This window comes from Stegostoma tigrinum, chromosome 11 (assembly GCF_030684315.1).
Source record: "Stegostoma tigrinum isolate sSteTig4 chromosome 11, sSteTig4.hap1, whole genome shotgun sequence".
NCBI classification, from domain to species: domain Eukaryota; kingdom Metazoa; phylum Chordata; class Chondrichthyes; order Orectolobiformes; family Stegostomatidae; genus Stegostoma; species Stegostoma tigrinum.
In genome coordinates this window covers 43459977-43475643 of record NC_081364.1, presented here as the reverse complement: position 1 = coordinate 43475643, position 15667 = coordinate 43459977, and the positions used below count along the sequence as shown (strand labels likewise).

Below are 15667 nucleotides of genomic sequence, written 5' to 3'. Positions count from 1 at the left end.
CCGTCACTCTCTCTCTCACTCTCTTCCCCGTCACTCTCTCTCTCACTCTCTTCCCCCGTCACTCTCTCTCTCACTCTCTTCCCCCGTCACTCTCTCTCTCACTCTCTTCCCCGTCACTCTCTCTCTCACTCTCTTCCCCCGTCACTCGCTCACTATCTCTCTTCCCCGTCACTCGCTCACTATCTCTCTTCCCTTGTCACTCTCTCTCTCTCACTCTCTTCCCCCGTCACTCTCTCACTCTCTTCCCCCGTCACTCTCTCACTCTCTTCCCCGTCACTCTCTCACTCTCTTCCCCCGTCACTCTCTCACTCTCTTCCCCCGTCACTCACTCTCTCTCACTCTCTTCCCCGTCACTCGCTCACTATTTCTCTTCCCTTGTCACTCTCTCTCTCTCTCTCTTCCCCCGTCTCTCTCTCACTCTCTTCCCCCGTCACTCTCTCTCTCACTCTCTTCCCCCGTCACTCTCTCTCTCACTCTCTTCCCCGTCACTCTCTCTCTCACTCTCTTCCCCCGTCACTCTCTCTCTCACTCTCTTCCCCCGTCACTCGCTCACTATCTCTCTTCCCTTGTCACTCTCTCTCTCTCACTCTCTTCCCCCATCTCTCTCTCACTCTCTTCCCCGTCACTCTCTCTCTCACTCTCTTCCCCCGTCACTCTCTCTCTCACTCTCTTCCCCCGTCACTCTCTCTCTCACTCTCTTCCCCCGTCACTCTCTCTCTCACTCTCTTCCCCGTCACTCTCTCTCTCACTCTCTTCCCCGTCACTCTCTCTCTCACTCTCTTCCCCGTCACACTCTCTCTCACTCTCTTCCCCCGTCACTCGCTCACTATCTCTCTTCCCTTGTCACTCTCTCTCTCTCTCACTCTCTTCCCCCGTCACTCTCTCACTCTCTTCCCCCGTCACTCGCTCACTCTCTCTCTTCCCACGTCACTCTCTCTCTTCGCCCGTCACTCGCTCACTCTCTCTCTTCGCCCGTCACTCGCTCACTCTCTCTCTTCGCCCGTCACTCGCTCACTCTCTCTCTTCGCCCGTCACTCGCTCACTCTCTCTCTTCGCCCGTCACTCGCTCACTCTCTCTCTTCGCCCGTCACTCGCTCACTCTCTCTCTTCCCCCGTCACTCGCTCACTCTCTCTCTTCGCCCGTCACTCGCTCACTCACTCTCTTCGCCCGTCACTCGCTCACTCACTCTCTTCGCCCGTCACTCGCTCACTCACTCTCTTCCCCCGTCACTCGCTCACTCACTCTCTCTCTCTCTCTCTCTCCCCCCCCCCCACCACCCCCCCTACCCCCGTCACGCTCTCACTCTCTCTCCCTCTCTCTGGTCGACTCTGTACCTTCCTCGTATCCCGTCGTTATGCTGTCTGACCAGGAGCTCCCCTCATCTTCTTGGATGTCTAAGACCCTGTCGATCGATTTCTGAGCCTGGGACAGCGCCTGTTTCGCGAAGCTCGAAAGATGGGACGCATTGAACCAGCTCATCCCGGGGGAAGACCTCCCGCGGCCGAGGCCTTTCCGAGACCGGGCCGGTGTCCGTCACCGCTCTGTGGATCACAATCTCTGCCACTCGACCCGGTCCCGTGAGTTAGCACAATTCTCAGCTACAGACACACTCAGTGGTGGAGCTGGGTCCGGTGGAACCGGCAGCTCCGCGGGTGTTTCCCGTCTCCCGGCGGTTCCTCCACGTCGCCGCCCTCACTCCCAGCCTGCACCGCGCCCGACTTGCCCTCACGTCCGGCCTGCACCGCGCCCGACCTGACACACACTCGTGGCCAGTACCAAGCCATGTCCATTCTTTGCTCCGTCACCTTCCACTTGGGTTACCCTTTCTGGTAAAAGCACCATTCTTATTAGGATGGTAACAGTTTTCGTACTAAAGCTTTTATTGATTCGTAAAATTCATATGAGCAATACCTGGCAATTTAAAGTTGATATCATAAAGTCTCAACAAGTGATCATCAACCTGCGGCCACAAGGCCCAAGGCAGAATTTATTATCTGTCATAATTTCTCCAGCAATTTTTATTTATTTCAATTCTTCAACATCCACAGTTCTTTGCTTTGTATTAAATCACCAAGATCCTGGCTCATTCATAAACATCTGGTAGCTACACCGCAGTGGACTACCCAAAAGGCCCCTTGCACAGCTTCTTGGTGTGGGCAATCTATTCCTCACTCTTACAAACTATCATGCCCATACATAAGATATGTTAATTATAATTAAAGTGTATTTAATTTAGTTACAGTTAAATAGTTGTTCCACTTCCACAAAATCACCTGCCCCTCCAACTATCTTTGTGTCATCTACAAACATAGTAACGATGCGCTCAGTTCCTTCATGCAAATCATTAACTTATAACATGAACAGTTGTGCTCCCAACACTGACCCTTGCAAAACTTCACTAGTCTCCAGCTGTCATCCTGAAAAAGACCCATTTATCCACAATCCATATCTGTGTCAGTACCTTGTCCTTGCTACCATGGGCAGCTTCCTGTGCAGTGCCTTGTAAAAGGCCTTCTAGAAATCCAAGTAGATCACATCCTCTGGGTCTTCTTTGTCTAATTATTCTTACCTCCTTCAAGAGTTCTTACAGATCTATCAGATATGACGTCCCTTTGATGAAGCTGTGCTGACTCAGCCCTATTTTACCATGCACTTCCAAATACAATGAAATCACGTCCTTAATAATGCAATCTAAAATCTTACCAATGACCAAGATCAGCTTAACTGTCCTATAATTTCCCATCTTCTGACCCCCAATCTTCTTAAACAGGTGCTTCATTATCCATTATGCCCTCTGCTGGGACTCTTCCTGACTTCAGAGATTCCTGAATGATCAGTATCGAATGCCTCCACAATTTCCTCAGCTGTCTTCTTCAGAACCCTGGGGTGTAGTCCATCTAGTCCATGCGATTTATCCACCCTCAGACATTTCCGTTTCCCCAGCACTTACTTATTGATGCCTGCTGAGCTCACCTCTGCCCCGTGACTGTCTTGAAATTCTGGTATGGTACAGGTATATTCCAATATCAATTTTCCTGTCATTTGTCATCTTACTGATTAAATCTCCTACATTAATGCAAGCAACAAACAGCAAGTGACCCGGACCAAACTCTGTGGCGCACCATTGGATGCAGACTTGCAATCACAGATACAACTTTTGACCATTACCCACTGCCTTCTTGAAATGGAAAGAAAACATTTCTCATTAAGGCATTGAATGAGATGAAGAATGAAATGGAACTATGGACTGGGACAAGTTTAAGACAGCATGAGATGGTGAAGGAAGTCAAGATTGTATATGCAGTGTATGGACTGAATGTGCATTTCAGGGTGCAGTGGGAACTTCTGTCGAGGGTGCAGTGTGTCCTCAGGGATACCTGTAATCCTGGGGAAATTCAACAAAAGGAGTAGAATTTCAGTTGGAACACGCATAGGGAAACTCAGAGGCAAAGGCAGTCACTGAGGGAAGGGCATGTTGTTACGAAAGTAAATTTTGGTAACCATTAGATGCAACACTAGGAGGGAAATAGAAAGCAATGAAAGCGATCAAATTAGAAGATTCAAATAGAAATCCCATGGTTTGAACTTTCAAACTCAGTATTGATTCCTGAAAGCTGTAAAATGCCAAAGCATTAAAGCAGATCCTGTTCTTCCAGATTACATTGAACTTGACTGGAACATTACATTGGTTTGCTTTCAGCAGAGCCGATCTGTTATCTGTTGTAACTGCCTAGAGATAGAACACTCTAATCTTCTGCTATCGAGAGGAAAGGAAGAAATCACAACTGTGGTTTTTTCTTTCCTGACCCACACATGTCCCACATGTATCACTATCAACAGAATACCTTAAAATCTACAGTTAATCTTCTCATATAAGGACTTGTAGCAATCAATTTACTGCATCCACTGTGCCCTTCCAGCAATTTCTGTTTTGTTATCTGTGAAAGAGGCACCTGAAGGGGAACAACTGGGGAGAGGAATCAATTCTGAGGATATCCAAAAAGCAGAAGACTGGCAAAAGGGAACAAGCCACAACCCAGAATGTAGACAAGAGACAACTCATGTCCCAAATGGACTCAAGCAGCTGCTCCTAAGGAGATGGTGGCTGTTAAGAATGCTGCCAGAAACAAAAGAAGTGTTATTAAACGCAAAGAAGGTAATGGAGATGACCACCGCCTCTCACTCTGAAATCCTGGAAACAGCAAATGGTCCAGATTGCATTCTTCTCCTCAAATTTTTTCAAATCTTTATTGACAGTGACAGTCGTAAAGTAACTACACCTCCATAAACCACTCATGGCAAACTGAAACAAAAAGAAAAAAATCAAAGCGCAGGTATGTAAAAATCCGAAATCATAAGGTACAAGCAAAAGGAGGCAAGTCCTCAGGATCGCCACCAACTGTGTCGGTGTCCTGCAGTTAACAGCGAGAAGTTCACATTAAGCCCGGTCACCTGCAAACTACCGCTCACCACGGTCATCGGGTCACAGTCACCAGGTACAATAGAATTCTGACTGGATTGGAAGTCTTAATTTTTAAATACATTTTTAAGCAGCATTAGCGGAGAATTTTTCAAGACGTTTTTAAGCGATCGTTAGCGATGCTCCGACTAACACTCATTGCAAACAGGGGATCGCTGTATTTCAGGCGGGACAGCACATGCCTTATTAACATACTGACATTTCTGATATTGTTTCAACTTCCTGATTAGCTGGAATGTGTTTGAAGTTACTGAGCCAGTTTCAACGAATAGATATAGGATTATTAACACGTTTTTGTAGCTGATAATACGACAGCATATGGAAAGGGATTAAAGTTACTCACCACATCTGTAAATGGTGTGGGTCCTATAGTCCATCATTCGGCAACAGCTGCTAGTTAGCTTTGCGCAGTGGCAGTATCGTAGCCGATGAGGTTTAACCGAGGCGCGATTATTGCTTATTGAAAACTTTTCCCAATACCCCGCTTTGATGATTTGAAATATAGTCGTCAATGGCAATTTTTGATAGTCTTTGCGGAGACTGATGTTATTTTGAAGAATAGACTGTCCTTTTGCAGTTTTGTTGGTTTTCTGTTTTTCTCTGTATGCCTTTATGTTTTAGTTGTATACTTCGTGGTGTTTCCTTGGTCTATCTGTTGTGCGATTGTTGGTAGTTTTCTTTTGTTTCTTTAATTTCGAGTAATTTTTTGTTTGTTAAATGTCTTGAGGCTTTCTGTTTTACCCGCGTTTCAGGGCAGCTTTACCACTTCACCTCACCTGCTTCTTATGATTTCTGTCACTGATCTCCTGCAGTGTTTCAGCAAAACTCAACTAAGGACACCTGATTTTCTGTCCAGATATGTGACACCCTTCAGGAGTCAGCATTGAGTTTGTTCAGCACCAGAACATGAGACCCTTTTCCCCACAACCAACACCTCCGGATCCAATGCATCATCCTCTGACACTTCCGCCATCTCCAATCCAACGTTTTTCCCTCCCCACCCTTGTCTGCTTTGCGGACAGACAGCTCCCTTCGTGACTCCCTTGTCCTCTCCACACTCCCCTCCAACCCCACCACACCTGAGACTTTCCCCTGAAACTGCAGGAAGTGCTACACTTGCCCCCATACCTCCTCCCAGGCCCCAAGAAGAATTTCCACATCAAGCAGAGATTCACCTGCGCATCTGCCAATGTGGTATACTGCATCTGCTGTACCCGTTGTGGCCTCCTCTACATTGGGGAACCAAGCAGAGGCTTGGGGACCGCTTTGCAGAACACCTACGCTCAGCTTGCAATAAACAACTGCACCTCCCAGTCATGAACCATTCCAACTCCCCTTCCCATTCCTTAGGTGACATGTCCATCCTGGGCCTCCTGCAGTGCCACAACGATGCCACCTGAAGGTTGCAGGAACAGCAACTCATATTTCGCTTGGGAACCCTGCAGCCCAATGGTATCAATGTGACTTTCACAAGCTTCACAATCTACCCCACCCCCAACTGCATCCCTAAACCAGCCCAGTTCATCCCCTCCCCCCACTGCACCACACAACCAGCCCAGCTCTTCCCCCCCACCCACTGCATCCCAAAACCAGTCCAACCTGTCTCTGCCTCCCTAACCGGTTCTTCCTCTCACCCATCCCTTCCTCCCACCCCAAGCCGCACCCCCCGCTACCTACTAACCTCATCCCACCTCCTTGACCTGTCCATCTTCCCTGGACTGACCTATCCCCTCCCTACCTCCCCACCTACACTCTCTCCACCTATCTTCTTTACTCTCCATCTTCGGTCCGCCTCCCCCTCTCTCCCTATTTATTCCAGTTCCCTCCCCCCATCCCCCTCTCTGATGAAGGGTCTAGGCCCGAAATGTCAGCTTTTGTGCTCCTGAGATGCTGCTTGGCCTGCTGTGTTCATCCACCCTCACATTTTATTATCTTGGAATCTCCAGCATCTGCAGTTCCCATTATCTCTGATACTATTTTAACCTCACTGCGAAGCCTCTTCCAGGGATGCCTAACCTGAAGAAGTTACCCTCCTCCCTCCGGACCAACCTCAGGGAATCTCTCTCCCATTGCAACTCTCTTGTAATCTCTTCGGCCTTGAAACTGCTCGACCATGTCCTGAAGCAAACCAGGTACCACAGCCACATCACCTTCCTCAGCACCTGCCTACGGAACCAGATCATCCCCAAGGGACTACAGTCCACATTTCAGCCTTCCCAATTTGGCCCCAACCGTGACCACCTCTACACCCAGAACATTCAGACCCTTCAGAAGCGGTTCTCCCTGCGAGTCCTGAAACAGACACTCGCAGCCATGCGCCGGCACCTCCAGGCACTGCAATCCAGCCTGCCCCAGCTCAGAGCCTCCCTCTCCCAGACCTGCAAAGGACCTCTGCTGTTTTTTATCCTCCGCAGGATCCACAGACTGAACACCCAGTTCCACTCAGCTTTACTGGACACCAAAAATCGTAAGTACAACAAACTCACTGGCCCCTGCCACCCACAAGAGGATTCCTGCGCCTCCCAAATCCCGACTCTGTCCCTGCCCCTCCCCCACCATGCACCCGCCGCCATTGACCATGAGGACACGGCCGGAGACCCCACCGATGACGTCACATCCGCCTCCGCCGGCCACAGAACTTCCGGAACTGCTGCTGCAGTCACCACCTCCACGTCCAGGTACTACAGCCCACACACCACCCTCACCTCAGCTGCTGCCGCCCACTCCGATCCTCCCACCGCCGACGGAACCCCGCCCACGGTCGACGCCAACGGAACCCCGCCCACGGCCGACGCCGACGGAACCCCGCCCATGGCTGACGCCGACGGAACCCCGCCCACGGCCAACAGAACCCCGCCCACGGCCGACGACCTCATCGCTCCGCCCACAACCTCCACAGCCTGCAACCCCAGAGGAGACAGCCACACTGAGCCCTGCCGCATCTTCACCATCCCCCCAGATCTCCCACTGACTGAGGACGAACGGTCAGTCCTTAGCAAGGGGCTCACCTTTGTCCCCCTACAACCACACATCAACGAATACCAGTCACGGTCGGACGTAGAGCAGTTTTTCCGCCGTCTTCGCCTCCATGCCTACTTCTTCAACCGGGAACCCAACCCTCCTTCCACTGACCCCTTCACCCGCTTCCAACACAAGTCCTCCTCCTGGACACCACCCCCAGGCCTCCTACCCTCCCTCGACCTCTTCATCTCCAACTGCCGTCGAGACATCAACCGCCTCAACCTCTCCACCCCTCTCACCCACTCCAACCTCTCCCCTGCAGAACGGGCAGCCCTCCGCTCCAACCCCAACCTCACCATCAAACCCGCAGACAAGGGTGGCGCAGTGGTAGTATGGCGCACTGACCTCTACATCGCCGAGGCCAGACGCCAACTCTCCGACACCACCTCCTACCGCCTCCTCGATCATGACCCCACACCCGAGCACCAAACCATCATCTCCAACACCATTCACGACCTCATCACCTCAGGGGACCTCCCACCCACAGCCTCCAACCTCATTGTTCCCCAACCCCGCACGGCCCGTTTCTATCTCCTTCCCAAAATCCACAAACCTGCCTGCCCTGGTCGACCCATCGTCTCAGCCTGCTCCTGCCCCACCGAACTCATCTCCACCTATCTGGACTCCATTTTCTCCCCTTTGGTCCAGGAACTCCCCACCTACGTCCGTGACACCACCCACGCCCTCCACCTCCTCCAGGACTTCCAATTCCCTGGCCCCCAACACCTCATATTCACCATGGACGTCCAGTCCCTGTACACCTGCATTCCGCATGGAGATGGCCTCAAGGCCCTCCGCTTCTTCCTGTCCCGCAGGCCCGACCAGTCCCCCTCCACCGACACTCTCATCCGCCTAGCTGAACTCGTCCTCACACTCAACAACTTCTCTTTTGACTCCTCCCACTTCCTACAGACTAAGGGGGTGGCCATGGGCACCCGCATGGGCCCCAGCTATGCCTGCCTCTTTGTAGGTTACGTGGAACAGTCCCTCTTCCGCACCAACACAGGCCCCAAACCCCACCTCTTCCTCCGGTACATTGATGACTGTATCGGCGCCGCCTCTTGCTCCCCAGAGGAGCTCGAACAGTTCATCCACTTCACCAACACCTTCCACCCCAACCTTCAGTTCACCTGGGCCATCTCCAGCACATCCCTCACCTTCCTGGACCTCTCAGTCTCCATCTCAGGCAACCAGCTTGTAACTGATGTCCATTTCAAGCCCACCGACTCCCACAGCTACCTAGAATACACCTCCTCCCACCCACCCTCCTGCAAAAATTCCATCCCCTATTCCCAATTCCTCCGCCTCCGCCGCATCTGCTCCCACGATAAGACATTCCACTCCCGCACATCCCAGATGTCCAAGTTCTTTAAGGACCGCAACTTTCCCCCCACGGTGATCAAGAACGCCCTTGACCACGTCTCCCGCGACACATCCCTCACACCCCGCCCCCGCCACAACCGCCCCAAGAGGATCCCCCTCGTTCTCACACACCACCCTACCAACCTCCGGATACAACGCATTATCCTCCGACACTTCCGCCATTTACAATCCGACCCCACCACCCAAGACATTTTTCCATCCCCTCCCCTGTCTGCTTTCCGGAGAGACCACTCTCTCCGTGACTCCCTTGTTCGCTCCACACTGCCCTCCAACCCCACCACACCCGGCACCTTCCCCTGCAACCGCAGAAAATGCTACACTTGTCCCCACACCTCCTCCCTCACCCCCATCCCAGGCCCCAAGATGACATTCCACATCAAGCAGAGGTTCACCTGCACATCTGCCAATGTGGTATACTGCATCCACTGTACCCGGTGCGGCTTCCTCTACATTGGGGAAACCAAGCGGAGGCTTGGGGACCGCTTTGCAGAACACCTCCGCTCAGTTCGCAACAAACAACTGCACCTCCCAGTCGCAAACCATTTCCACTCCCCCTCCCATTCTCTTGATGACATGTCCATCATGGGCCTCCTGCACTGCCACAGTGATGCCACCCGAAGGTTGCAGGAACAGCAACTCATATTCCGCCTGGGAACCCTGCAGCCATATGGTATCAATGTGGACTTCACCAGTTTCAAAATCTCCCCTTCCCCTACTGCATCCCTAAACCAGCCCAGTTCATCCCCTCCCCCCACTGCACCACACAACCAGCCCAGCTCTTCCCCCCCCACCCACTGCATCCCAAAACCAGTCCAACCTGTCTCTGCCTCCCTAACCGGTTCTTCCTCTCACCCATCCCTTCCTCCCACCCCAAGCCGCACCCCCCGCTACCTACTAACCTCATCCCACCTCCTTGACCTGTCTGTCTTCCCTGGACTGACCTATCCCCTCCCTACCTCCCCACCTACACTCTCTCCACCTATCTTCTTTACTCTCCATCTTCGGTCCGCCTCCCCCTCTCTCCCTATTTATTCCAGTTCCCTCCCCCCATCCCCCTCTCTGATGAAGGGTCTAGGCCCGAAACGTCAGCTTTTGTGCTCCTGAGATGCTGCTTGGCCTGCTGTGTTCATCCAGCCTCACATTTTATTATCTTCCTCTCACCTATCCTGTCCTCCCACTTCAAGCCGCACCCATTTCCTTCCTACTAAACTCATCCTGCCCCCATGACCTGTCCATTCTCCCTGGTCTGGCCTATCCCCTCCCCACCTACACATCTCTATTGGCTCCATCCCCGCCTCTTTAACCTGTCTGTCTCCTCTCCGCCTATCTTCTCCTCTACCCATCTTCAATCCGCCTCCCTCTCTCTCCCTATTTATTTCCAAACCGTCTCCCCCTCTCCCATTTCTGATGAAAGGTCTAGGCCCGAAACGTCAGCTTTTGTGCTCCTAAGATGCTACTTGGCCTGCTGTGTTCATGCAGCTGTACACATTGTTAACTCATTTATAACCCTTTATCCCCAGTTCCCTATCCATGTTACCACCTTGTCCCTAACATCATGGACAGCTTCCTGTTCAGTGCCTTGTAAAAAGCGTTCTGGAATTCCAAATAGATCACGTTCTCTGGACCTTCTTTGTCTAATGACTCATTACCTCATGAAAGAATGCTAATTGTGTCAGACATGACCTCCCTGTGATGAAGCCGTGCTGTCTCAGTCCTATTTTACCATGCACTTCCAAGTACAAGGCAATCTCATCCTTAATAACGCAGCCTAAAATTTTACTAATGACCAGGGTCAGCTTAACTGTCCTATAATTTCCCATCTTTTGCCCCCCATCTTCTTAAACAGGTGCTTCATTATCCATTTTCCTGTTTGCTGGGAGCCTCCCTGACTTCAGAGATTCCTGAATGATCACTATTCAATGCCTCCACAATTTCCTCAGCTGTCTTCTTCAGAACCCTGGGGTGTAGTCCATCCAGTCCACAGGATTTATCCACTTTCAGACATATCCGTTTCCCCAGCACTTCCTTATCAATGCCCACTGAGCTCATCTCTGCCCAGTGACTGTCTTGAAATTCTGGTATGGTACAGGTGTATTCCAATATCAATGTCATTTGTCATCTTACTGATTAAATCTCCTACATTAATGCTAGCAACAAACAGCAAGTGACCCGGACCAAACTCTGTGGCGCACCGTTGGACGCAGACTTTCAATCACAGTTACAACTTTTGACCATTACCCACCGCATCCTTGAAATGGAAAGAAAACATTTCTCATTAAGGCATTGAATGAGATGAAGAATGAAATGGAACTGCGGACTGGGACAAATTTAACACAGCATGAGATGGAGAAGGAGGTCACGATTGTATATGCAGTGTATGGACTGAATGTGCATTTCAGGGTGCAGTGGGAACTTCTGTCGAGGGTGCAGTGTGTCCTCAGGGATACCTGTAATCCTGGGGAAATTCAACAAAAGGAATAGAATTTCAGTTGGAACATGCATAGGGAAACTCAGAGGCAAAGGCAGTCACCGTGGGATGGACATATGGTTACAAAAGTAAATTTTGTAAACATTTTATTCAACACTAGGAGGGAAATAGAAAGCAATGAAAGTGCTCAAATTAGAAGATTCAAATAGAAATCCCATGGTTTGAACTTTCAAACTCAGTATTGATTCCTGAAAGCTGTAAGATGCCAAAGCATAAAATCTGATACTGTCCTTCCAGATTACATTGAACTTGATTGGAACGTTGGCATTGGTTTGCTTTCAGCAGAGCTGATCTGTTATCTGTCGTAACTGCCTAGAGATGGAGCAGTCTAATCCTCTGCTATCGAGAGGAATGGAAGAAATCGCAACTGTGGTTTTTTCTTTCCTGACCCACACACGTCCCAAATGTATCACTATCAACAGAATACCTTAAAATCTACAGTTAATCTTATATAAGGACTTGTAGCAATCAATTTACTGCATCCACTGTGCCCTTCCAGCAATTTCTGTTTTGTTACCTGTGAAAGAGGCACCTGAAGGGGAACAACTGGGGAGAGGAATCAATTCTGAGGATATCCAAAAAGCAGAAGACTGGCAAAAGGGAACAAGCCACAACCCAGAATGTAGACAAGAGACAACTCATGTCCCAAATGGACTCAAGCAGCTGCTCCTAAGGAGATGGTGGCTGTTAAGAATGCTGCCAGAAACAAAAGAAGTGTTATTAAACGCAAAGAAGGTAATGGAGATGACCACCGCCTCTCACTCTGAAATCCTGGAAACAGCAAATGGTCCAGATTGCATTCTTCTCCTCAAATTTTTTCAAATCTTTATTGACAGTGACAGTCGTAAAGTAACTACACCTCCATAAACCACTCATGGCAAACTGAAACAAAAAGAAAAAAATCAAAGCGCAGGTATGTAAAAATCCGAAATCATAAGGTACAAGCAAAAGGAGGCAAGTCCTCAGGATCGCCACCAACTGTGTCGGTGTCCTGCAGTTAACAGCGAGAAGTTCACATTAAGCCCGGTCACCTGCAAACTACCGCTCACCACGGTCATCGGGTCACAGTCACCAGGTACAATAGAATTCTGACTGGATTGGAAGTCTTAATTTTTAAATACATTTTTAAGCAGCATTAGCGGAGAATTTTTCAAGACGTTTTTAAGCGATCGTTAGCGATGCTCCGACTAACACTCATTGCAAACAGGGGATCGCTGTATTTCAGGCGGGACAGCACATGCCTTATTAACATACTGACATTTCTGATATTGTTTCAACTTCCTGATTAGCTGGAATGTGTTTGAAGTTACTGAGCCAGTTTCAACGAATAGATATAGGATTATTAACATGTTTTTGTAGCTGATAATACGACAGCATATGGAAAGGGATTAAAGTTACTCACCACATCTGTAAATGGTGTGGGTCCTATAGTCCATCATTCGGCAACAGCTGCTAGTTAGCTTTGCGCAGTGGCAGTATCGTAGCCGATGAGGTTTAACCGAGGCGCGATTATTGCTTATTGAAAACTTTTCCCAATACCCCGCTTTGATGATTTGAAATATAGTCGTCAATGGCAATTTTTGATAGTCTCTGCGGAGACTGATGTTATTTTGAAGAATAGACTGACTCCTTCCTTCTCCCGTTGGTTTAACTTTCCGTGTGACGCTGCGTGGGGATCTTGTTTTATCTGTTCTCTCAAGTGATTTTTGTTGCCCGGATTTGATTCCTTGCGGATTTCTGCATTACCCACTGTTGTCAGCAGTTTTACCACTTATCTTCACCTGCTTGTTTTGATTTCTGTCTGAAGCCTTTTGCAGTGTTCTAGCCGAGCTCAAGCAAGGGGTACACCTCATCTTTTGTCCAGACATAGTAGGAACTGCAGATGCTGGAGAATCTAAGATAATAAGGTGCAGTACTGGATGAACACAGCGGAAATGAAGAAAGGTTTAGACCCAAAATGTCAGCTTTCCTGTTCCTCTGATGTTACTTGGTCTGCTGTGTTCATCTAGCTCTCCACCTTGTTATCTCATCTTCTGTCCAGACAGCTGTCAGAAGTCAACATTGAGTTTTACTGTTCCAGAACATGAAGACCCTTTTCCATGCAACCAATACATTATTAGCCATCCACAACTCTTCTTAATATTCTACTCAACATTTATCATCAGCCTTGGTAATGCCTGTCTTTCTTTCTCCCGCCTTCGGTGCCATATGCATGAATTTTGTTCACTCCCTACCACCACTGTCATCAGCAGCATTGTTATCCTTTGCCTGCTGCTTTCAGTTCTAACAATCTTTTGACTTGCAACTTTGACTCCCACTATACTTCCCATTTCCTTGGGACATAATCAAAGACTACATCCCCACCCAAGTTTTACTCCTCCATTGAGCTGAAGATATAAAAGTTTGAGTACATGTACTAATAGGTTCAAGAACAGCTTCTTCCCTGTAATCACCAAACTTTTGAATGGACCTTTAATTCTCTTCTCTCTCTATCTTTATCTTTGCACCTACTCTGCAGCTGTAGCACTCTATTGTGCACTCTGTCCTGCTACCTGATGCATTTTGTATGATACAATTTCCCTGTATTACATACAAAACAACATTTTCACTATATCTCGGTACATGTGACAATAATCAATCAATCAACATCCTGCTGCATCTGCTCTGCACCCTGTCTGTGACAGTCATCTTTCCTGTCGTGCAGTGACCAGAACTGCACACAGTACTCCAGCTGTTTACTACTAATATTTTAAACAGCTCCATCATGATCAGTTGAATATGAAATGATTGATCATAGAAAAATGTGGACAAACTCATAAGGGATTATAAAGGTTGGAGATTAGTGAAACCCCTGTTTGAATCTGATATACACAGTCAAACATTAGGAAGTTTGTCATCTTCAGTGAACAAAAATCTTCAATGACAAGAGAGAGAAAGGGAGTGAAATGTCTCACATCCAGTATACATGCTAGTGTCATCTGAATTCGAAAAACTCCATGCCTAGTTTGGGTTCTGGATTAAAGCTTGGATGAATGTTTTCCTGACTGTTCTGTACATTAGTTCCAAATCTGTGAGTCAGCTGGTACAGGTGAGGTGTGGTGTTCTAATCAAAATTGGAGAAGAAAATTATTATGTTGCCTTGGCTTTGTTTGATGCCCTTCTTTTCATTTTCAGTTCTATAAAAAGGACTTGGAAGCACTGGAGTGGTGTGAAAATGACATTCAAGATTGATACCTGAAATGAAATGCATACAGTTAACAGAAAGGCTGAACAGGTTGGAGATTTATCTGTAGAAATAAGACTTAGACAATATGTAAGATCTTGGTAATCTTTAAAAAAATGAATCGGTTGGTACTGGGTAGATAGTTCTCATTTTGATTGGGGATAACACCAAAACTGCTTAGGGTTCACAAAAATTGAAATCAGCTGCAATATCTTGGGTCCACAGAAAACCACAAGTTTCAATCAGTGATGCTAGGCATCCTCAGAGAATTTACCTCTCTTCACGTGGTCAGGACATCCGCGACTAAGATCACATTTAAATTAAATGCTTTGAAGATTTGGACAGTCTTGAATTTGGAGACGTTCTATGTGAGGGCATGGGCAACCATGTCAAAGGTTGCAGACAAGTTAAGAAAAATGAGGAAGGATTAATTACCATTGATGCAGTTTGTGACTGAGAAGTTTAAACATTCTGAGCACAAAAGGCATTATAAAGACGGCTGAGCACAAGTTTTGTCAGATGATAGGGCTTTCAAGGAGAGTCTTAAAGCAGATGATGAGAGTGGGGAAGCATTTGTGATGATCCCATTTTCAGAAATGAAAACTGGGATATCCTGAGGTAATGCTCCCTCCCAAGAGGAACCGATTTTCCCTTGCAGCTTTAAAGGTGCAGCACCGTTTCTGCATCACCTGAATCAAATGAGCTGGCCAAAATCCAAACCATTTCCTCTTTCCATAAATAGCCCTGAGGAATTGTGACCTGTGAACGTAGTCAGCTAAAACAAGGGCCTCCCAGTTTCCTGCATCCCCACACTCCCTTCCCTGTTCTGACTGCCTCATATGGAAATCTCTTCATACATTATCCAGACATATAAAGTCACAGGGGCGTAATGACAAATGATGTCACCGCTGAGGCAAAGTAATGGATGCTTGCAGAGATCCAGACTCATTTGTAGTGCATTCTACTCCCAGAGAATGAACAGGAAGGTGGAATACAGAATATTACTAGTTGAATGACAAGCAATATAAACAGCATCCAAAAGACAAACCTAACATGTCTCACAGCAGATCA

The 15667-nt window shown here is 48.3% G+C and overlaps 1 protein-coding gene and 2 non-coding genes across 4 annotated transcripts in view; 2 read left to right on the top strand and 1 right to left on the bottom strand.

Annotated features, from left to right (window-relative positions):
• The window catches only part of tmf1 (TATA element modulatory factor 1), an 88318-nt gene extending 86603 nt beyond the window's left edge, over nt 1-1715 (bottom strand). For both annotated transcript variants that reach the window (XM_048547953.2, XM_048547954.2), the window contains exon 1: nt 1336-1715. In XM_048547953.2, coding sequence (XP_048403910.1) covers nt 1336-1480 — 145 coding nt within the window. In that variant the 5' untranslated portion in view covers nt 1481-1715. The remainder of the gene's footprint in view (nt 1-1335) is intronic.
• Nucleotides 1716-4880: 3165 nt separating this feature from the next.
• LOC132210261 (U4 spliceosomal RNA) lies at nt 4881-5021 on the top strand. Its single transcript, XR_009446507.1, has one exon. It is a non-coding gene; the product is annotated as a U4 spliceosomal RNA (small nuclear RNA).
• A 7810-nt stretch (nt 5022-12831) lies between these two features.
• LOC132210299 (U4 spliceosomal RNA) lies at nt 12832-12972 on the top strand. Its single transcript, XR_009446523.1, has one exon. It is a non-coding gene; the product is annotated as a U4 spliceosomal RNA (small nuclear RNA).
• Nucleotides 12973-15667: the final 2695 nt, after the last annotated feature.